Source organism: Cygnus atratus, chromosome 17 (genome assembly GCF_013377495.2).
Source record: "Cygnus atratus isolate AKBS03 ecotype Queensland, Australia chromosome 17, CAtr_DNAZoo_HiC_assembly, whole genome shotgun sequence".
In the NCBI taxonomy this organism is placed as follows: Eukaryota; Metazoa; Chordata; class Aves; order Anseriformes; family Anatidae; genus Cygnus; species Cygnus atratus.
In genome coordinates, this window is record NC_066378.1 from 9,863,290 (window position 1) to 9,888,039 (window position 24,750).

A 24,750-nucleotide genomic window follows, 5' to 3' on the forward strand; every position below is an offset into this window, starting at 1 on the left:
AACAGAGGTGTCCTGTTCTGATAACCTTTTGCAGAGGGACATGACTGGTAATAATATGCAGTAACGAAGCACTCGCAGCTGATTCTACCACAATTCTTCTGTCAGAGCCCTATTGTAAGGATCCATTGTTGCTGGGAGATGACTTAAGTCAACAAACAATAGAAACTAAACTTGTGGGAAATTCTGAATTGGCAGTAATTATGGCTCGGATCATCTCTGGAAGATGTGGCCTGATGAAGGAGTTGGCTAAAACTTAGAAGGCTTCAGTTCAGTGTGGCTTTTACCATGTTATTGCACAGAGACCTTTGAGTTGTTTATTCGTTGTTTCTTAATGCTTTTTCTGAAAGCAAGTAATCCAAATATTGTCAGTCTTACGTGTATTTATGTCAATTCAAAGCACACTGCTGATGTATATAAATACACTCTGTCCTTGTTACAAGTACTGCTGAAGTGGACCTTTGCATCCAAGATCCTTACCTGTTCTTTATGTGTATTTTCTAAGGTAGAAATGTGCTGGTAATTCCTGCTACTTGTCAGGGGATTCTTGATCTTTATGGATTTGGTTGGGAGGGGGAACATGAGTGGTGCTTTATCCTGACAAATGCAAAACAGGACTGCCACTGGGATGAACAGAAATCGAAGCAAAAAGAAATAGGCTTACTACTAAGGAACAGTGAAACTGAGATGGTTGCTGCCCTACTTCTATTCATCCTAAGATGATAAAATATATTTTCTTCAGGTAGGACTAGCAGCCAGCCCAGTTGCTCTGCCACTTCTCATAAACTGTTTTCTATTCTAAAGAATTTAAGTAGGGTGTGAAGGATGCTGGCCTAGATTGCCATCAATTACTCCTTTTCTCCTCTCCCTTCCACTTCTGCTTGAATTCCTTTAATAACATTATTAAAAGCTGGTAACTCATTGTCACTTGTTCCCCATTAAGATCAGCTGAGCAATACCAATTTGTAACAAATGCAGATTGATCCATTAAAGTCGATGTCAAATCTCACTTGACAAAAGCCTGCAGTTGTAAGGGTTGCAGAGCAGCTACTGTAGCCCATTTTTGCCTAGAAAAATGCAGAATAGACAGAAATGCTTTACAAATGACTTTCAGTAATTAATAGGATGCAATGATTTACTTGCATATCCAAGGAACAGTTCGGTGCAGTTTGTTCCTATTGGAAAAATATTTACTGATTTAATTCACACCTTTGAAAATGTAACGTGAGCTAAGAAATTCTTCTCATTTTGGCCCTCAGAACTGTCTAGCATCTCAGAGTCTGACTGCCATTTTTAATTGCGTCCTAAACAACAGATTTTACAGAACTTGAGAAATCATAATTGCAGAGCTCCATATGTGTGAGATGATAGGTGTATCTGCAGCTAGGAGACTGAATATTCTGCAGTTTGTCATCTTAGTTTGGTTCAGTGCAGTAACACTTAGTCAAGAGAACAGCTTCCCACTGATGATGAGGTGTTTTGATATTGTAAAACAGTGGTGCTCTAATGTGTCGTTCCTTAGCCTGAACTATTTTCACTGTTTATATCCAAACTTGACTGTCAGACTGGCATTAAGGGTGTGGTCAGAAATGCAGTCATTTCTGCAGAATGAATTGCTATATTAAAATCAGAGAAGAACACAGAATGGCCTTCTCTTTGTGAAGTGTTCTATAAAACTGACATTTTAATCTGATTTTCTATAGAAAAATGATTGCCATGATCATACTGTGTATCTGACCCTGTAAGTTTTGAACCCAGTGGCTGATTTTAATCACATTTGACCTTAAAGGTAATAAAATGTAGAAAAAAATTGTATGTACCATATAACACAAAACATCATCTGAAGGTCACACGTTCTTGGATATCAGAGTCAAGGAGCCATTAGGCAGAAATCTGTGAGCTTCATTAGTTCTGGTGCTTAAAGCTAATGATGCTTAGGAAACAATTTAGATAAACAGTTTTGTTCATTGGAAACACTATCTATTCAAAACATAGGTCTTGTAAGGAGAGAGTTCTGAAATTGGTTCAGGAAAGATATGCTTAAAATAGCAATTTTTTATTATTATTTAAGTACTATAAAAATACTTAAAAATCAGAATCTTTAAATTCCTCTTCTTTTTAGGGCTTATGTTGGTGAACCAAAAATAGGGAATTTATTTATTTATTTATTTATTTTCATATCAGGAATTTTTAAAAGAAATTATGATAAAGCATAACTTGAACAGTTTTTCTTAAGACCTCAGCAGAATTAGAGGAGCTCTGGAGAAACCTGCTGAACGTATGGATTGTAATGGTGCAGAACCAGAAATTATTTCAAGTAACTCAGAAGTGGGTTCAGTTTTGCCCACCTTAATATAGTTATTGGCAAATGTAATCAATGTTTTCAGAAGATAATGTATAATACACACTGTTGGACAGATTCAAGGTTGCCCAGAGTGGCTGGTTGTGGAGTTACAACTTTCATAAGGAACTGAAGTCAGGGCATTTATTTTTTTTACTTTGTAAGGGGGAAAAGAAAAAGAATTACTGAGATCAGTTTTACTACTTCATGCTTAAAATCTAGCTAACTAAAAATTCCTGGTCTGGCTAGTGTGTAACTTTTTCCCATGCATTCAAAACATTTAAATGTTTTCACTCACTTTTTATGTGATTGTTGTGAGAGATTTAATCTCAGATAACTATTTCTGTTAACGTGCAAAGAAGAAATTGTCAGAAGTACCAAAAAACTCTACTGTTTTTCCTGAGCTGCAGGTGTTTTGATTTGTGTGATCCCCTCCAAGCTTGACCTTTGACTATGTATTTGAGGTTTATTTGCTTTTCCTTTTTTTTTTTTTTTTGTTATTATAGTGCTGTGTAAATACATAAGAATACATACCTGAGGCTGTAGTTAATACCTTGATGTTTAGGCACAGGTTACTTACCTATTGACTTCCATCTGCATTTCTGATTTGCCTGCCACTGTAGTGTATAGGTGCTCTACCCAGCATGATTTTATTTGAATGTGTGTATATATATATATGTGTGTATATATATATATATATAAAAAATAAATAGACATACTATAAAAAGAAATAGATATTGTAAGTATAGTTAGATATACGAATATAAAAATGTGTACATGATTGCATGTACAGTTGTTGGCTTTTGCCCTGAAAATGCCTTCTGAAGATCTAAGTTTGAGAACGTTATTCTGGGAATCAAGTCTCTTCCCAACTCTTAGTGAGGCAGCCAAGTTTGCGCTCCTTATTACATCCACAGGGAGGTTTTTGTTTGGTTGGTTGTTTTGTTTTGTTTTTAAAGCCTGTAATGTCAGGTCATCTCTCTTTGTCTGCACATCTTTAATCAGATCATCTACTGAAAACGTGGTTTTATGATAGAGCCAACTGTAATTGCAAGCTAATCTGCTGCTTCTGCACCTTCAGTGCCTTTGGCTGTGTGCCTGATACTACTCTTAATAGTATGTTAATACCAAATAATGCAAAAACATTGCTTCCTTAAGAACTTAATAGGATATACTGTAATGGAGATGAATGGCCTATAACACTTTATTTTTGTTTTAGAAAAATGAACTGAAGGATGCTGTGCAAGAAAAGAATCGCCTGAGCCTTCAGTATGCAAGTGTGTCCCACAAAGCACTGCAATATGACCAGGTAACATCATAAGCACAAAACTCATACATTCGTTACAGAAATCAGGCTCCAAAGTGGATAAAAGTGGACAGTCCATTCTGATTTGCTTTTTTTCTGCTTGAAAATATAAAATATTTTAATTAAGGAAAGGTTACAAAAATGTATTTTATGAACAAATGTTATTTTCAGGTGAAAAGGTAAGACACTGATGGGCTTTAGAGAGCTGTGTTATTCCTCTGATGAATCTTCTCTTAGTATCATAAATTAGTATTAGGCTTTGGAAAAAAAAAAAAGACTTTTTCAGTGATTTTGATGAGACTTGATTGAAAAATCTCTACTTTTTCTGAGAAATGTTGACAGAAAGGATTGGTAGCTAGCAGTGTTTTTTTAATTCCCTTCTGCATTTTTCCTTTGCATTTTTTTTAATTTCTCAGTAAAATATTGAAATGCTGCTGTCCAGCAGTAATTTTCACAAATTCTGTTTAACAGCTGTTATTTTCCCTGTAGCATGGCACATGGCATAAGTCCATGTCTCAGCTATTCCAAGTCCTGATATAAAAACCATTTTAATAGCAAGCAGTTTTCTTCTTCCTTTTTTTTGTTCCTGTTACAGGACTAAAGATGTCTTCTTAGCTACAGTGATTGTATCTGTGGCAAATACTGCATGGCGTGAGTAGCATGGGAGGAGAGGCTGATGTGCCTTACCTTACCACATATGCATTTAGTGGAAGAAACATCATGAACCAGCCACTTTACAAGGCTACATATAGCTAAAAATAAAACTCCAATCTGGGATTTCTACAGGGCTTAAGTGAGTTGCTCAGCAACCTCATTCACATCAGAAAAGCTGTAACTCACATAGGCTCTGATGAAAGCCCATCCCGAAACCTTGCAAAACATTGGTAGCTGCATGCTTTGATATCTCTGACGTGCATATGTCATTGAGTAGCCCAGTGCTGAATTTCCAAACCAAACAAGGTCTGATTTAGTCCCCAAAACAAGACAAATCACTGTGATTCAGAAATAACTATGGCTAAATTTTGTATGTAGTACCTGGTATCAGAGCAGACCTGAATTTCTCATTGGTGAGGAACGTAAATTATTTTTATATAAAAAAGACGTGCGACGATACTTTATGTTAGGAGGAAGCCATGAGTATCATAGCATGCTTAATTTTATTCATCCATCTGTCCAGAATTTCTTCCTCTCCTAATGTTTTTCTCTTATCTTTGTTGTTGTTTACACATCACCCTTACTATTTAGTTCACAGGTCACATAAAGGCAGCTTTATATTTTAACTGGCATAGAAACAGCATGCAGCATTAATGCAGTAAAGGTTCAGTACCCTGGTGACACTAAGAAGATTAGCCCTCTTACAATCAGAAAGTGAGGAACTATGTGGTTAATAATAATTCGTTATAGGTAACATTTGTATCTTATTGTAGTGAAGAGCTTGAGATGCATTGAAAAACCTAGTAAAAACAATTTAAAATATAAGGGTATAATGTCAACATTAGTCACATTAACCACTACATTAGTAATAAAATTACCTTTTACTATCACAGTGTCAGGATTTGTCTATTTGTCTTACTATGGGTGTTTGTAAAATAGTGTTAAAGGCACATTGGAAACATTCTGGAAGCCTGTGCCACTGATTTAATATCAAAAATCAAAGTAGGATCAAAGACTTCCTTTAAGCATACCCTCCCACCTTCAACAATTTTAAGAATATGCAAGAGAAGAGAATGTTAGCAAACCTTGTGTGCTCATATGTGCCTAACAAGTTTTCTAAGGGAATGATTTTTTCCCCCTCACATGCACACACAAAACGAGGCTGAGGATGGATTGTTTGTGCAGTTTAGATTACTTTATACTATTAAGAAAGTGTGAAACTATACAAACATGAATGTTGAGGTCAGAGTAGAATTCTAACAGAGTTACGGCCCAGCCCTGAATGGGAAAACCTGCCTGAAATAGTTTGTTGTTCTTCCCCCTTGAGAACTGGACTGAAAAACAGGTCAACTTTATCCAAGCAAATGGGGCTGGGAGAATGTTTATGCATTCTGCTGCGTAGCACAGATAAAACTACTGCTCATGTATGCATAATGTAGTTGTTGAAATTTAGCTCTGGAAAGGAGCAGGTATGAGTTGTGCTACTTTAAAATCCACAAAATAAGGCTAAAATTTTACTGAATTTATGCAGTTTTGTGTTGTCACTCTGCATAACAGAAACAGAATTGCATTCTTGGAGTGGAGTACTTGTGAAAAGATTTTGTGTCCTTAGAAGTGCTATGACATAGGCATTTGACTTGTTTTCCTGCTCATCTGAATATGTATATGTTAGTGTTTTTATATAAAAAGAGAATAGGCATTATTTATTCAGAGTTTATTTCTACGATGCCTGACATCATACCATTTTCATGGTAGTTTCTGAATCATCTTTTCTAAACAATATCAGTGGTGTGAGAAGTTAGCACATCACCAAAGCCTAGAATTAAGGCCGAAGGTGCCTTTCTGTATTCAGGCACAGTAGACATAGCTCAGCATCTGTGATTTATGTACAACACAGTAAATTGTGAGTGGCAGAGAACATTTTTCAGTCTGAGCATATCAGTGAAGGAAAACTATATTTCACACAGAAGGAAATTGTCTTTCACCAGTTGGCTGATGGAGCTTAGCACTCATATAACAAAACAAACCAGTAGTTTATTTTGCTGATTTTCAGTAACTGGTTTCTGGATTTGAGTTCAGAAAGTGGAACATGCTTCAGCAGTATTCATAATTGACTCAAATGAGGGTACATTTAGTAAGTGGGAAGGTACAGGATGAAAAATAAATTGGTTGATGCATTGAACAGAGAAACATAACAGATCGAAATGTTCCCTAAGTTTCTATTGTGAAATTAGAACTGTTTATGATGGCACTCTATTTAGGTCAACTGTTTTTGCCACTGGTAATATTGATATTTTGATGTGTTCTGTGTGTAATTCAAGTTCATGCATATCCCATATGCTCTTACACAGCCTGCTTGGAGAGAGTATTACGTTTGTGTTTAACAACAGATTTTGTTCAAAACCAAACCAAAACAAATGATAGACTCATCAAGTTTTATGCTATTTTATGGGTTATATAAATACATAGATCACACCACTCTGTGATACACAGTATTCAGAAGGAAAAAGCCCTGGTAGGAATGCCCTGCAGAAATTTTTAAAGTGTTGCTAAAATTAAGAAGAGTAATTATTGGAAGGCAAATGGTAGAATAGGTTGTGTTATTTCCAACCTGGAAAATGAAAATATACACAGAACATTGTTCAAAAACTTATCTGCCAAAAGAGAACACAGAGAATCAGATTATCACTTGGGTGGTCCTAAACTTCAACTAATCTAGGTATGTGCTTTGTGATCCTGAATGAAAATCCTGAGATGTGTTAAATATCTGTGGTTCTATCTGTGCCTACTTCCCAAATCACATTAGCAGCCTAATACGTACTGTTTGTTCCTATAGACTTGTCTCTGCCAATGGGAAAGAACACATAGCAGAAAGGTACCATACTCACTAGCTCCCCAAAATTATTCAGACTACACTAACTATTAAGATTTAGAAAATACTTCGCATGAGTAGTCAGTATCAACAATTTCAGAGACAGGGAAAAGCAAAGCCTGAGTAAAATTACCTTTTCTTGAAACTTGGTCAAAATTTTGTACTTCATTCATTCATTCTCAGTAAATTAACTGAGAATCACCGACAATAACAAACTTGCATCATTGATGCTGATACCTCATTGCTTCCTTTTTCCACTCCCTTATTCTTCAACAATATACATTGACTGATCTAAGCAATGAAACACAATACAAAGGATGTGGGAAATTAATAGATGCTGAAAATCCATTGTCTAATAGTTTCCTTAGTTATAAAGAAATGAGGGAAGAGGAGAACAAAAATCTATGCTTGGAAAAAAAATCCTGAGGATGACAATAATTGCATCAGTTCTTGTGGAAAACAAGATTTGTTCTGTTCTCCTCTTTCTTTTTTTTTTTTTTTTTCTACTCCACTGAACTCTAAAGATCCCTATTACAAAGACAAATATGAGAGCTGGCTGCAACCATTTAGATTGTTTGGTCCATGGCGAAATTTGCAAATTAACAAACTGGAGCCAGAAGGCAAATAGAAAGGCTGAATCGTTTCCAAAACATCGCTTTAAAAAACCTCTCAGAGATATCCATGTCAGAGATTGCTTAATGCCTTTCATTCCTTAAAAAAATGAAATTATAGTAATTAAATAGAAAAAAGAGCTTAACACTTCTTTAACTGAAGTTAGAAGGAAAGATGAGCTGCACCAAGATTAAAGCAAGCCTATTTGTTTTCCGGATACTTCATACAGCTTTGCCAGTCCTTTGTCAGTAATCATCCCAGCATCATTCATGCTTCTGTTAACTGCGTTGCAGTTAACAAGGGAAAATGGATGCTGCTTGGAACATTGTTCACTAAAAATATTATGCTCCTTTCTTTTGCCTTCTTACATCCAATTAACATTGCAGAGAAGGGAAGAGCAGTATTTATGAAATAGCACATGAACACTATGTATTTTTTACCAAGGTATTTATTAGTGATGGGTTTTCATTCTTAAACATTGCTGCTCTTGATATGGTATGAGCTAAAAGAATCTTAGTGTTACACATCATTATGGGACATAAGCTCATAAAATGCTTAGGTTATTTCTTATAAATCAGACCTTCAGCTGATATGAATTCAAGGAAGGACTTTTCCATGGCAGGATAAAGTAGTTCAATCTTATGTTTTCTTATTTTCTGTGTGTGTTTATGAAATAGTCACTATCATTGATGAGTCACAAAATCCTGTATAAAAGGAGTTATTCATACTGAGATGGTTAAGTTAGCACCAAATAAATTAAGCAGGAAAACAAATCCTACTATGATGAGTATCTGTTCCTTTAAAAAACTGCTGTATGCGAATATTTTAAGGGAGAGCAAGAGTTGCACAGGAATAACTGTTTCTGAATTGTACAGACACAGATTTCAAATACTAGTGTAGGCTGATTATGCACCATAACACATTTGATTTTGTTCTGAAGTTAAACTAAAAAGTAGTCCAGGAAAACACATAAGTTTTATACATTTGAGTTATTTTTCTATATGCACTTTAGATCTCTGTCTCTTTTTATAGTACATCCATCTCTGATGCCTCTGAGATCCAGGGAAACTGGGAATTGTTTGATTGTCATTTATTTTGTTTATTATATAGTATATTTATTTACCTTTGCTATCTTTATGCATAACTACAAATTCATTGCCAGGTTTTAGCTCCTTTCAAATGAAAATGTTTCACAAATACGGGTACATGAGATGCACACAATTTCATCGCTGAACATTCCCTTCCGTTTACCTTTCATATTTCTTCCCTATTTTATTTGAACTTTTTTTCTTTTTCCATTTTCTAATGCAGAAATGGTGTTTATGTCAGCTATATTTTTCCCTTCATTAATTAGGTCTTTGGGGAGTAATCACATTTTTATTTTTCTAGGTGAAATCAGACTATGACCATCTTAGAGAAACCCTTAACAGAGTGACCAAAGAACGAGATTTGGCTGTAAAGGGAAAACACCAGCTCCAAGCCAAGCTGGAGAACTTAGAGCAGGTCCTAAAGGTATGTATAATCCTGTGAAGTCCAACGATCCAGTACTTCTATCACTTGTGTGAGTCACATAGGCATAAGTGCATTGCAAACAAGAGGCCTGAATGCCCCTATTAATTACGATAAAAAGTATGGAATATGGTAGACCAAGTACCTACAAGGGATCTCAAACTATCAGGAGGAGAGAGATCTTTATCTGATACTCTGTAAGAAATGGGATGTAGGTTTTCACTGTGTGGTTACTGGATGCAAATCACGATGAGAAAGAAGAAAAGGATGGGAAGTGAGTATGCTGTTGAAGGAAATACGAGCAACTTCCATGATATGTTCCTTTAAAGAGGGCTTTGTCAGCCAATCTATCTTGTTGCAAAATATTACTGTGACCCTGTGAAACAAGCTGTTGGTATCAACTCGTATTACTTGTGTGGAATTAATCCAGTTGTCAGGACAGGGTTGCAAAACCTGCTAGTCTTATTAGAGAAGTCACTTAGAAAGAATTAAAGTCATCCCACCTGTCTTTTAACATGCTTCTAGAGAAGCTGAGCATGTTGATGTCTAGCCACTCTTGTTTTCCTAGATATTCAGTAGCTTGCACATCATCAATTTGGTGCCTCCTTTTTAACTTGGAAAAAATCAGCAATGTATTTTGAATCGCAAGTGTATTTATTATTCAGTAGAGGTTTTACTGTGTAGTTGAAGATGCTGTCCTTCTCTTTGCCTGGTTGTAAATTGTACGTAATGTGATAGAACAAACTATGAAATAGGATAATTCACCAGGTGAATCTAATAAAGATGAGAGGATGGGATAGAGTAAGGGTAAAATTCACCGGGAAAATTGAATCAACCAAGAGATCACTTATCAGCTAATGCAAGGGGGCAATTACTTGTATATTTTGAAACAAAGTGCACAAAAGTTCTAGTGGTGGGAAGGAAAAAGTGCTCTGCTAGGAAACAACCAAATTCCCCAAGTGTTATTGGTAAAATAAAGATGTAGGTGAAACTTTTTAAGCCGAACCTTACAGATGGATCAAGAGTAATGGAGAAGAGTCTGAAAGGTCCCTTACAAATTACAAGCTGGTGTCCAATGAGAATGGGTAGAGGGAACTAGTGGAAGGAAGCATATGACATGTTAAAAACACTGGTTTAAATAGAAAACTGTTTCCAAGTTTCTTTAGTTGTAGCACATACGGTAGTTGTGATGGTGAGAGTTGCCACCAAGGCATGCTTGGATGAGGGTTAAGCAATTAAGATTAGTAAAGATAGATAGATATCGATAACAATAGATAACAATGTCATGGAGTTACACTATTTTATCAGTAAAAGAACTGCACTGGTGGAGACTACAGCAAGAATTTTTGAGAGAGAAAATGCTTGTAAACTCCTCTCTGCATTTCAGACCATTCAGAAAAATGCACAATATGTTTGTCTGGTTAGAGTGGAGCATTGATCCAGTGCTGAACCTTTCTTGACAGGCTGTCAAATAGCTGCTTATTTTTCATCTTCTCAAATGCCAAGTTTTCCTTTTCCAAACCACTGAAGCAGCAACTAAAGGAGGAATGGATACCCTGAAACTGGGGGGAGTTGGAAATAAAAATTAGTGGTCTGAGATCTTAAATTTCAAGCAAGACTTTTCTTGGCAGAATGTTTTAACAATACTAACTGGCTTCAGCAAATGCCTGCATGAGTACAATCACTTATTTAAAATATGATTTGTTAATGACTTTAGACTCACAACAGGCTCCTTCTAAAAGAGGAAAATAGTTTTGCTGTTGGCTGCATTAGAATAGATGTGGCTTTTGGAGATGATTGTAGTGATGACAATAGCTGGCTGTCTGAATTTTGAGAAGGAGGGATTTTATTTTCGGCCTGTTGCACTGGTAAATGCATGGTTGAAACCCTCTCTAAAGCTTTATTCTTTATTTGATATTGCTCTAGAGTTGAGTTGAAGGTTTTGCAACTACACATGGAAATAAAGGGTAGCTGTTACCTCCCTCTTTCTGAGCCTCCAAAGGGTTATCAAAAATGAGCTGACTGCTGCATAAACCAACTTATTCCAGGGGCTTCTAGAAAATCTGAGCTACTGAAATCACATCCTACGTAATGCCAAGGAGGGTTAACTTTTGTGTGTATTGTGCAGTGTGGCTTATCAATATACTATTTACCTTTGAAGAGTTAGCACCAATGGAATAAATTTATTATTATGTGCAGATAAGAAATAGATGTAGTGGTAAAGAAAAATTAAACTGCATAACTGAGTAGGAGAGTGATACGCTGCTGTCTCTCTTTAGACTAACATGACTTTCCCCAGGAACAAGCAGGAAGTTTTTGTCTAGCACTGGAAGGTAATTTACTTTTTCTGTTGTTTCCTTCCTTTTCTTCTGGGGTATACAAAACTTACAGTTACACACGCCTTTTCACTGATTTTCTGTTTTACTATGAGCTGTGTACTAGTACCAACACAGGCCAGGACCAATCCCTAGAAGCTTTTTCAACAGATATGCCTTGGTTGGCCTCTCCGTCTAATGATCGTGGGATTCCAGCACAATAGCTGAAAAAATTCACTTCTCTTCATGGCCAGAAAAGCTCGTTTCTGTACATTTTTTAGCTAGGATATCTGCTGGCATTTGTCTTAGTGATCCCTCCAAATTTCTTCTGTAGAAGAGCTGAACCTAGTTATTTGATTGAATGTCCTTCATTTATACTGAAATAGAAACTTCTAACACATGTGGGGAAAGCATCCTGTAAATCTTCTCAATGCACTATTGTCCAGTGCATGCCCTGGCTTTTCATGTTAAATAGTACTAGTTTTCAATTTTTGTTTGTTTGTTTGTTTTGTTTTTGTTTTACTTTTGTTATATTGCAGGGGGTTGGTTTTGTTTTGTTTTGTTTTCCTGCATCCTAATTGTTTGGATGAGAGAGAACTTTTTACTTTGGATTTCTATACCGAGTGGCATGGTGGAGTTCTCTCCCTTGGGTACAACCCTTCTGATCTAGCAGAGTACTTTGAGCAGACTTGAAATCCTAAATCTCATCTTTAGCACTAAAGCATGCCCGAACAGATGCAGTTTATTTCATGTGTGCCCTCATATGCTCAGGAAATCAGTGGTTTGACAAATGGTTTGCAGCTTTCCAACCACTGGCAAATTTTGAGAAATACTTAGCCTAGTTTCCCTGTCAAAAGAGAAATAGTTAAACTTTCTGTTATCTCATGAGGTATGAACAAAGCTGAAAAGAGAAGATGAACTGCTGAATTAGCTAACTTCTGAGAATCTTCACAATGCCTCTCACACAGAACAGTACTGATTTTCTGATGTGTTCAGCCAGCTTCTTCCATTCATGCCGCTGCAATGGTGCGCGCCCATCTGCAAGCGCAGATGACAAGTCCTTTCTTTGAGCAGTGTACTTGGGTGAGAATTAAATTTGCTCCCCATTCAGCATCATGTATGAGTTCTGTCTCATTACAAGACTCTAGTACTTCAAAGCCTTTTGAGCTTGTTTTAATATTGGTTGGTTGCACATTTTAGAAGTGTAAAAATCTCTGCTATAGGATGTAATGGGTTTCTTTGTTTTGTTTGCAGCTGTAGGCAGTACACTGTGAGGAGTGAGAGGGCTGGAGCTAGGGATGGGCTATTCATTGTCACATCCCCCTGCTGCCCATGAGGAAGCTGGAAAAACAATAATTGTTTTTTAATTGAAAAAAAATATTGGAGTCCTTAGAAGCCATTTCAGAAACATTTTATTCCAGACAGCTGTCTAGCTCGGCAGTTTAAATGAAAATAAAGATATCAACGGTATCATCAGTTCATTCTCTGCTGCATAGTAGGATTCCTGCCTTTAATCTGAAAGATGCACTTAAAAGGTTCCTTCCTCACACTTACTTTGAAGGATAGAGGATTATTCGCCTTTTTTTTTTATTTTAATATGAAGTCCTTACTGTGTTTTTCTATGCTTCTCTAGATGTGGATTTGCTTTCTGATGTTAGAATGATGTTAGAATAACATTATTAGGACCTGTAGAAAGGATGTAAAAAGGGAAGTGCAAATTTATGTGCTTAGGAAGTTCTAACTTGCCTCACATTAAGGACGTCAATAGCATGGACAAATGGATTGCCACTACCTCCACAAGCTGGTGGCAATGTTATCATCATGGAAGTCAGTCCTGAAGGAAGAAGCAGAAAGAATTCAGCAGCTCAGATCTTCCTCTCTGATATTTTTCTACTGATCACTGCAGTCCTCTTCCATTCCCGTAACCTATTCCCCTCGGGCCTGGAAGAGGAAATGACAGCAGCTGATGTGTGGATAGGAAGTGCAAAACAGATTTGCAGACAAAACCAATTTGTGAGCAGAGTGGGAGGGGAGGAATGGATTCTGGTTTCAGGGAGATTTAATTGCTGTGCCAAGGAAGGGACAGATGCTGGGGTGAAGAGATCCTTGCTCCTTTAAATACCAAGTAGATCACAACAGTACTGAAACGCTGAGAGAGACTTTTAGGTTAGCATAGATGACGAAATGGCCTTAAAATCTGTAAACTGAAGATCATTGCATACATATTTTGGGAAATAGAGCAATTAAAAGCAGGGGAGAGTCACAGATCATGTTTCATAATCTGTTTCTTCATTACATTTATAGATTCACTGTAAGCTCACTATTATTTATTGATCCCTGCAAAGGATTATAAATGTTCTGTAGTAGTTTTTGTAAAAGTAGTAAGAATTTTAAACTATCAAAATACTCTGTACCAAATCTGTAACTAAATCTTGAGACAGTGAAGTGAGACCTTTTATTTTTTTTGATAGTTAAAACTTTTATAGACTTGCAGTCTGAAAATTACTTGACTGCCTCACTGTTTCTTGCATATAAGAAATGATGCTCCATCAGTATCAAGTTTTACATGAGACTTGATGGAAGCTGCTGAGCTCAGTGAATGTAGCTTCATGCCAATTTAAATGATGAGTAGTGCTCATTAGCAAAACAGGTTATGCTCATTCAGTTGAGATGAGAATTGGAACCATCATTTTTGGTCATTATTAAATACTCAAAATAGGTATTACCTAGAAATAAGTCCATTTACCCTTTGTATAATATGCACAGTTCAGAAGTGTCTACAGCCAAAGTACTGAATCCTTGCAAAAAGTCCTAGAAAACAAGCCATAGTTGAGAGTCAAAACTGATTAATTGGAAAAATCTTTTTTTGTTGTTCTTATTTAACCAACACATCACATAAAGATAAATAAACCCCAGGCAGAGCCCAAGTGGAGTACTGGAGACAATTCTGCTTTCTTTGCAAACATCCACATTGAGAGAAGTCAGACACACTGTGCTGTCCTTCTTTGTTATTAGCAACGTGTAGCAGAGAATTATAGCTCATTAAAGGTTAGCAATACGCTGGATAAAATTTTCTCTTGTACACAATAAGAAATATTCTGGCCTGTTCTTGTCTATTGCAGCCATATATTTCTGTTTCCAAGTGCTGATTCCTAATAGGTTTCTGTGTAATAACTCATGGTGCTGCAGATAAGGCATTGTATCTCTGCTCTGGGAGTGTTAGAGAAAGAATATATAATTTTTGAAAATAAAAATCTGTAATACCCATTTCGCCAGAGAAGAGATCAGAATCTATAGAGATCTTTCTTAACTCCCATTTATTAAACAGGGTGTTGGAAAGTTATAATGCTATTGAGAGAATAATATAACCTGTAATGAAAAAGATTTCTATCTACAAAGGGTGTCTTGACATTGTTCAGCTTGTGCTTTTCCCAAGAACCATGTCTCATATTGCTTTGAACCATTAGTAGTAACTGTTCTTCAAACTTTTTAAAGTACTGTCTAGTGACTTTTGTCCAAATCTGTTTTAGTTTTGCTCTCTGTAATTTACTGTAATTAATGATCAGAGATTAGCAAAGGTAAACTATTTCTTTTGGGTCATCATTTGGAAGGCAAATCACAAACCATATCCTAGATAAAGAGTCCTTTAGGGAATTGTCAAGCTAATTTTTACAAGCTTAATTTTTCAACACAATGCCACATATAAGCATGTATCTGATGGCTAAAATAGGTTCTGTTCACTTGTATATCACAGAGGCCATACTGCTGGTAATGACAGTCATATCTCCTAAAAGAGACTGCTATCAAAATACCTGAGCTTAGCATTGGCAATAACCCTATTAAGGACTGGTCAAATTAAAACCCTGTTCAGATTCCCCCTTGTCTGTCAGGAATACCACAGTTTTTTATGTTGAGAGGAGCGTCTGCATGTCTGGGAATGGCAGCATGTTTGGCTACAGGTAGAGTATGCTGAAGTCTCCTGATAGTTTTGTCTTCTTTTCTTTAAAACAGCATATGCGAGAGGCTGCTGAACGGCGGCAACAACTGGAGTTGGAGCATGAGCAAGCCTTGGCTGTTCTCAACGCCAAACAGCAGGAAATTGAACTCCTGCAGAAGGTAAGTGGCGAAAGGGAAAGTAAAGTGTAACAGCAAATTACAGTGACAAATTACAGAGCACGGGTCACAAAAATCTCTTGGTTTAAAGGCACTTAATCCACAGCTAACAAACTGGTTCCTAACCACCCCACCCCCCCAAATTCCAACCTATCTTCATTTCTTCCTTCCTTTTTTATTGGACTCAAGAATATTTTTGGTTTCCTTAAATGTCAGAAATGAATCCAGTCTTAATTTCATGTTAATCCAAACACAGAGAATCGAACATTCCCATGTCAGTTTGATTACCTGGAACAGTTAGTCATTCCCACTGACGCATTAATGTTTTATTAGGATTTCTTTGGCTTCCAGTCACTGGTGATTCTCACTACTTTTCTACACTAAATTAGATTAAAGTAACTCCTTGTCAAGGTCCTTACACGTTACAATTGATCTCTTTCATAACTAAACTGTTAAGTACCTCATTGCCAAGCTTGTTCTCTAATTTGCAAATCACTTCCAAGACATTTTTTATCACAGTGCAACTTCTCAGTTTTCATTAAAATACATGAAAACAAGACACTGAGTTTCAATTTTGCCAAAGCCACTTAAAGTTGCATTTGTCTAAATACTAATGTTGATGTTTCCAACTGCTTGAGTAGATCAAAACACAGAAATAATAATGCCAATGATAGTTTGAGAATTGACATGGACAGACTTTCTCAGCAGAATAAAAAAATGTATAAAGATGTAGTTTTGTTTGAAACAGAATGTTCCATTTGATCTAATGAAATCCTCCAGTTAAATTTCTTTTAGTCTTTCACAATTAATCTTTTTAGGCATATTTAAAAATACCATTTCTAGTTATATTCAGCTGCCATCATTTGAACTTCCACATAAATTTTGAACTTAAATTTCTTGTCAAAGCAAAGAAACCAAGGGGAGGTACAACTTTTCTTCTTGCTATTTTTTGTTACATTCTTCTACTAAATCTGAATTACGTTTTTTTGTTGTTGTTACAGATTGGCAGCAAAAGTTAAATCTCCCTCATACTGTTCCTCCAATCATTTTTTTCGCTAAGCTTTAGCACGATAAATAGACTTTTAAAAGCACAAACAAGACTGTATTATATTTGGTATTTTGTTGAATGTAACTAGATTGGCATCTGTAGCCTGTGATTAAATTCTTGTTCAGTGGGTCTGAAGTACCAGGGAATATAAGATCACTTAGGTGTCTGTATTGTGGTCTATTCTACCTTGTAGAGAGATAGCCAAGCTAGTTTGTTACTTGTAGTTACTTGTAGTTCTGTAGGTGTGGTTGTGAGCACCACGACTAGTTTGTCCTGCTTTTGCCTCTAGACTGCTGATATCCAGTACATTTCCTTTCAACATTATAATGTGGTATATATTTTCAGAAAAGTCGTTTAAATAAATCACATACCTAAATAACTGTAATACTTTGCTTCCATCATTAACAGGGATTGCTGGCTCACATTTCATCCAGAGCTGACCTCCCAATGTGCCTAGTAAATGTGTTAAATTCTTTTTTTTTTTTTTTAATTATCTAATCACGTGAAAAAGTATTGCGAAATGAAAGCTGTAACTGCAGGCATTAACAGGATGATATTTTGACATTTCACCACATATCTTGTTACTGTGGTAAAGTTGCTGATGAATTACAGAAATGTAGATGTTAAAACAATGCACATTACTAGTACAGTTCAATGCATTTCCTATCATATTTTGATATTATAAATAAAAATTCATTCTGTTTTTAATGTACTTGCAGACTGTTCAGACTATCAACCTAGAAGGAAGAACATAATATTGTTCATCCAGTTTTTGTGCTGATAGGGAATCAGCTGGTCTTTTTCTCCAAGAAAGCCTTAATATAAGACAGAATGATGAAAAAGAGATATAGCTATTGACACAGCTTTCCTAATCATTTATCAAGAACTCATATTCTGATTTTATTAAACTTGTAATGATGGATAGCACAAGGCTTTCTATTACCTGCCATCATATTTTTACTAATGCTCCTGGAGCCAATATTTTATCACATACTAGTAATAAGACTCATTACTGTAGTACAGGAAGAAATATGACTGTGCTTGCAGGGCTAGAGTAGGCTTATTCTATATTACATATATTAACATGCATGACAGTGAAGAATAGTTTAAGTATGTGTTTTGGGTTGTGACTTTATGGCCTGACCCAGCTTCCATTCAAAACAATAACTGAGTATGGTAGCCCTAATACGTGTGGAAAAATGTCCTTCATGGCAGTATCCAGCCCATTAAACTAGAATGTTTGTGGGCACTGCCCTCTACTAAACAGTTTGAAGACATTTCTCTCATGAGGAATGAGCAGGATATGGTCTTTGAGATACAGTAAAAAGAAGCCAAAGGGCAAAGTTTGTGCATTGCATTGCCATCAGCATAATACAATGGCTAATAAAAAATGTTTTGCTCATCAAAAGTTACTGAGTGCTAGTTTTTTTGTGGTTTTAAGGCTTAGACTTCTCCTGGCCAAATTTGATTACTTACTTTCTGATCTACATATAATAACACCTTCCTGCTCTCATTTACTCCCTCTTTTCTTCTTTGGCTCAGTTGATTGAACTCGAAATGTTGTACTCCCATTTACAGACAACCTTTCTTGTGGTTGTCTTAAGTGTTTTGTGAGCTATTGCTGCATGTAAAGAATGAGTTTAATTTTCGTGTTGCTTTTTCCTAACCGGTATAGTAGGTTTCTACTCTCTGAATCTCCTGCAACATAGAATTGACAGAAATAGCTCATTTTTGGGTTTTATTTTAGAGGGTTTCAGAGATTCTTATGATGTGTTCTTGCAGTTTGTTGAGCATGTTTGTCTTGGTCCAACTAAATATTAATGCTACTAAGCTTCACTGAGATTCTGTCTCCTAAAAATACGCACGTATTTCAATGGCTTGAAACCAAAGTGCTGTAGTGTATTGCCCAAGCCAGCACTCCAAGACTGTAAATGGTTTTGAATTTGAGTATACAGTATGCTACATTACGTGGTTAGAGTATTCTCTATATAGCCTAATTCATTTTTCTGTTCTTTTTTTATTATTATTTATTTTATTTATTTATTTTCAATGTATGAAAACAAGGCTCAGGTTGAAGCTAAGAAAGAACATGAAGGAGCAGTTCAGTTGTTAGAGGTAAGAAGATATCCTTTTTGTTACCTCTGGTTGTGGAGGTTCTGTTCTGAATGCAATGACTTAACGGTATTATCACTTCTGAAAGATTCAATCCTATAAAGACAATTCAGCCACGAGAGCATTAAACTGGGTTGTTGGAAGTCACATGTGTGCCCCTCAGTTTCTGTTTGTGTAAGATGGAAATTTTGGTACCATTTTTTGTAAACTACTATCAGATGTATAAAAAGTATGTATATCAGATGTATAAAAAGGCCCTCTTCAAAGTTGTTATAGTCTGCTCAGTGGTTTGCCCAGACCATTTTTAAATATCTGTGGGAATGGAGATTTGACAGCCTCCACAGGCAACCTCTTTTGGTCTTTCAGTACCTTCAATATGAAGAATATTACTCTTGCATCCTGTCTGAATTTTCTCAGGATGCTACTCATATTCATTGACTCTAATCCTATTGCTGTATATCACCAGCATGGCCTTTCTTAGCATTTCCCAACTATGGTGCAGTGTGTTTTTAGAATTTGCCAGTGAACACTGAATTTAGTAAGTAAACACTGTGAAATAAATTAATTTTTAGAGATGATTTGGGTGATTGGTTTTACTAATTTTTAAGACATTAAATACCCGCATATACTGACTAAGGCAACATCATCCAGAAAGACACATCAAAAAAATCTTAGTATTTTCATTAACAATTGCTCATAGCAATTGTGACTTTGGTATGGTGCATTTCCTGGAAATTCATCCTAATGAAAAATCGAGTATTTTAGTCTTCTGTGCCTAAGGATACAGAACTGATTGTTTCTTGCATAGAAATAACATGAAGAATAGGAGCGATTCTTACTCCCATTCAAAAAGCACGAGCTTTGCTGCCAGCTTTAGTTGGAAAAGGGCAAGGTTTGCAAAACCTCTTTGTCTTCAACTAGAATGAAATTTTTACAGTTTTTTAATTGTGACTCTTACAGTAATGGAAATTCTATAGGGGATACACACAGGTATGGTTAAATTATGTATGCAAACACAAAACATCAGATGAGAATTCCAATAAATTAAAATACTTAAGTGTCTTCCTGGTGCTTACAAAACCTTTTATTTCCTTCCCAGTCTGCTATATAGAAATGCAGGATGACCCACGATGTTGTATAAGATAGTACAAATGACAATAACATACAGCAGAACTTAAAACTCCTGTAAAAAATTTTCCTACAGCAAACAATTCCTTTCCAGATTTCCAAAACTAGGCTCAACAGATTCTTTGTGTTAAGTTACAGTCATATGTTTTGATGCACATGGATAAGGTAAAGTGTCAGGAAATATAGTCACACAAGAAAGTAGCATGCTAACTCTATCCAGACCTCCTTTTGTTCATTTTTGTCCTTCACTTTTTTCATGCATAACAGATTTTCAATGATAACTACCAAACTGGATTTTCTGCCAGAGGAAAAAGTGTTAAATGCTTATTCTTAACATAACTTACATATCTAAAGAACATACAAGAACATAGATTGACTACAGTAAATGTGTTTATCTGTATTTCACTTAGAAATCTGTTTCTAGTATATAATTTCTGGACTTTTTTCCTTCTAATGGTAGTTGTTCTGTCTGCGTACTTACTGGAGATGAATTTATGAAGATGAACTTTCTGATGCATTGATAATCTTTTTTAAAAAAAAAAAAAAGTTTATTTAAAGTTAATATTCCCACAGAAAGGGTTTACTCATATGCTTTCATTATTAACATATATATTAAATTTGTTTTACCTTTAAGAATATAAGATAATAATTTAGTGCCTGGTGGAAAACACAATTTACCCCCCTTAAGCTAAACAAAATTCCTATTTAGCTGATTTGTTTGCAAACTCTGATTTGCATAACTCCATAAAGGTTTCTTAAGCTTTTGTTTTTTGTTGCCTTAGGCCCATTGATTCTTAGCATTTGGTTTATTTAATCTGCTTTTTGCAATTCAAGATCAGCAGTGGTATTGATTTCTCAAACCTTCTATAGTGTGGGTTGTGTTAAATGCATGTTTTTACACCTGTTAACTGTTCCAATGTATTTTGCTTTGAAATGTTTAAAAAAAAGAAGTGTTCAAAACTGTTTTTATTTCTTTATTTATTTCACATCTCTTTGTTTACTGTGTCTTGTTTGGAATTTATTGCTTTGCACTTCATCCAGAACACCCTGGACAGCATGCAGGTATTTTAGGGCATTATTCTCCATTCCCTGTCCTGAACCCTGCACTTTCCTTTAAAATAAGTATGATAGTCCTGCCTAACCTTGCATGGCATGTGTGCTAAAACCATTGTTATGCAAGCATGCTTGGTATTGATTGGCCTGATACCAAATTGCCAAAAACAGATTTATTTATTTTTTTTACAAGAGATTAATCTTCAAATATGGCATGATTTAATGAAGAAACAAATACTGTTTCTGAAAGTGAACTTCTTACGAGCATGCCCACTAAGAATGGTTTGATAGTTTATTCAAGATTATAGCTTTCAGACTGTGTGGATTTTATCTGAATTCAGATCATTTCATTGTTTATACAAAGACAGTTTTATGCCATATTTTCACCTTGGCTTGATTTATTGAGACACCTACTGAAAGCCATTGCTGCTACATAAACAGTTAAACTATGAAATAAACTCCTAATCTGAATTCAAGCTGTCCACCTGGAAAGCTGCTCATCATCTTATCTGTCTCGTGTGAACAATATCTGTCTTGTCATAGATGAATTCTGCTTGATTTTATGTTTAAGAAGCTGTTTAGCACTGTGTATTTTATGAGAAACTTAAGTTCTCATAACTCAGTCCTAAGTGAAGTACATTCAGTATGGTCTGCAGTGAGGATGTCTTGTCATATGAGGACTGCTGTAGGTAGGTTCAGTAGTAGGGAGATCTGGTAGACTTGACACTTTTGCGCTATTGTTATTGAGACTATCTGGGCAGTGCCATGATACAGAATAAAAATTCAGTGTTTCTGAGAGTATAAGCACATGCTTCGTTTCATTGTGCAGTGATATATATATCTGAGCACGTTGATTTTCTATAGGGAAGAGAGTCTGGCTAATTAACAATGAACCAAGCACCTCTCTGGAATCAGGAAACAAAGATGGATACAGGGATGCCTGCTGTTACTCCTGTACTATTGTGGATCTTACGGCAATTTTTCTTTTATACAGCACCAGCTTTCTGCTCACTTCTAACTCACAACCTTGATTAAAAAAAGCAGTAAAGGCATTTTTCTTTCAGGCTTCATACTATCCTGAGAGACAACTCTAGATAAAGATTCTAGATGATAAAAAGAAAAGTCAAAGAAGGCACATACTGAAATGCAAATAAGTTCTTAAATAATATTTTTTTTTTCAAAAATATGTTTTTAAGGCAGCCTTATCATGATCCAGACCCCAACAAGATGCTATCTTTATTTTTTATCTTATGCTAAAGTTTCCATAACTTCATGCAGAAAGGTCAATATGTATTCTTAGAGAGCTGAATAGCTTGTCCTAAAACTTTCTGTTGGAAAGAGGGGGATCTAAAAACCCAAAGCATTTTATTGCTTTGTCTATTTAATGTTCTTTTAAAATTGTATATAGATGTCTTATTTGTGCGACAAAGTGACAAGTAGCAAGGGCTCACATTTCAGGTGCTGAAAACCACAGTGAGAAGATAAGAGATAAATTCAAACAAAGCATTTAATATTTGTGTAAAAATCCCACAATTCCTCTCTGTTGTTACATTCCATTTCATAATCAGTCAGATGCACTGAGACTTCTTTAGCAGAACTAAATTAATTTGTGTTTTTATAAATACAAAGAAATTACATCCTCAAAATTCACTGTAGCTTTAAAAATGTATTTATTCCAAAAAAGGAACAAGCAAAAGCACAATAATTAGTGAGGAAATTTGGATTCGTATGTTCTTCTGGGGGACTATAAGGAGTGTTTTGTTTATCTTTAGTTGTGCTAAGATTCTTCTATTGGTATTATGTAATATGCGTAGTTTTCTTCATATGTATTACATGCAGTTTTCCTCCTCATAGGAACTGAGAAAATTTTTCTCTTTCAAGAAAAAGAAACCTTAGCACAGTTGAATGAACCTAATTGATATCCAGCCTTCCTTTGTTAGCACAGCTGTTTAAATAGGCATGTATTATACAGGGGGTTTTAATGAAGGAAAGTAATGTTTTTTCATCATGAAGCATCAGATTAAGATCTAACACATGAGCTTTCCGTGTAAGGACCCTATTACTGCCTCTGAGCTACTTCTGCTTGCAGTGTTTGGGTCACAGCACGTGAGCCATGAGTGCTCCCTCGGTCACAAACAGCAGCCTCTCTGGCACATTTCCAGAGTACAGACCAACTGCTTTCCCCTGTGTGAAAATCAGACCTCACAAGTGAATTTCTCAGGAGTTTTGCTAATTCTTCAGTCTTTTCAACAGGTGTTAATTAATGTGCTCTTTCCCAACCTTCTGGGCAATCTTGATTTCTGTTAGTAGTCATCAAGAACACCTTATAGTGTATGCAAGCAGATATGCAGGCTGTTTATAGATGCAGATTGAAATTTAAATGTGTTATATTAAAATCATTAATATATTCTTAATTTAGCTGGTACACTAAATGTGCAGATTTGGATAAAATGAAAGGTATTTTCATGTTTCACTGTCTTTGCTACTCTTAAATTTACTTTGAGTTAAAACTGTAGAAGAAATCCTGAATTCCCATGCCATTTGTAATTCTTTTCATCCAGGGAATCCTTCCTTTCAGTTACACCATCCATTTTTTTCACGTGAAGATTTCTTAAACAGTATGTAGGCAAATTTTGCAAGTCATCACAGAAGCTTATCTTTTAAGTTCCATTTTGTTACTTCCTGATGTCTCAAAATTATAACAGAAATGTTTGTCCACAGTGACATTTTTATACTTCTCCCAAGCTTGCAAACAATCTTGTCTTGGCTGGTGTCTGAATTACTTCTGTGTGGTTTGGCACATACAGTGAGGAGCATTATTTTTGAACGGGAATTCAGCCAGTAGCTAGTCCCACATTCTGCATGATCCAATGTTTTTTGCTGTTCTTGTTGGTTTCTAATATATTAAAGTTTATCTAGCGATTCAGAATTCTTCAACTTAATAGTTGAGGATGGGCAAACCTTAGAAAAATACCTGGGTTTTAGAAAACATTGGAAAAGTATACAAAAGTGACATTCAGATATGTGTAGATGTCACAAAGGCATACGTTCTGTTTGCAGGTGTTCTTGATAGTGATGTTCTTAGCACTGCCAAAAAATACGATGAGGAATTTCCACTTTGGGAATTGGGGATGAGAAGAATACTTACCTCAATATTGAAGAGTTACTAAAAGGTTTTGTTCTAAATATGAGCGAGAACTTAGGGGGACAAAAACTGGGGGCAACAAAAAACAATCAGTGGGTGCTTTTATCCCAAATAGTTTGCCTATCCTGGCTTCCTGGTACTTTTGGAAAATCAAATCCTGTCATAACTTGCTGTGATCTCAGTCAAATGTCTGTGTTATGTCTTGCTTGTGCAGGCCAAGGTCCGAGAGCTAGAGGAAAAATGCCGGACACAAAGCGAACAATTTAACCTCCTGTCCAGAGAGCTGGAGAAGTTTCGGCAGCAAGCAGGGAAGATTGATCTCCTGAGCAGTAACACAGTAGCATCCTCAGATATTCCTGGTTCTCCCAGTAAATCTCTATCCCAGTTAATGAATGGAATAGCCACTTCTATAGGCAAAGGTAAGAATGTGCATTCTGTTTCATAGAATCATAGAATCACTTAGGCTGGAAAAGACCTCTAAGATCATCTGGTGTCTGATCCATCCTGTAGGTTTTAAGAAGCAACTCAATGATGTAAATAGACTT

General features: G+C 35.9%; 1 protein-coding gene across 4 annotated transcripts in view; it reads left to right on the plus strand.

The window, feature by feature from the left end:
* RIMBP2 (RIMS binding protein 2) overlaps window positions 1-24,750 on the plus strand; it is a 140,529-nt gene that overhangs the window by 73,966 nt on the left and 41,813 nt on the right. For 2 of the 4 annotated variants that reach the window (XM_035564898.2, XM_035564897.2), the window contains exons 3-7: window positions 3,558-3,647; window positions 9,172-9,294; window positions 15,618-15,722; window positions 18,832-18,882; window positions 24,420-24,624. In XM_035564898.2, coding sequence (XP_035420791.1) covers window positions 15,621-15,722; window positions 18,832-18,882; window positions 24,420-24,624 — 358 coding nt within the window. In that variant the 5' untranslated portion in view covers window positions 3,558-3,647; window positions 9,172-9,294; window positions 15,618-15,620. Of the gene's footprint in view, window positions 1-3,557; window positions 3,648-9,171; window positions 9,295-11,568; window positions 11,625-15,617; window positions 15,723-18,831; window positions 18,883-24,419; window positions 24,625-24,750 lie in introns of those variants that run through there. The other 2 variants (XM_050714129.1, XM_035564899.2) reach the window with 2 other exon arrangements.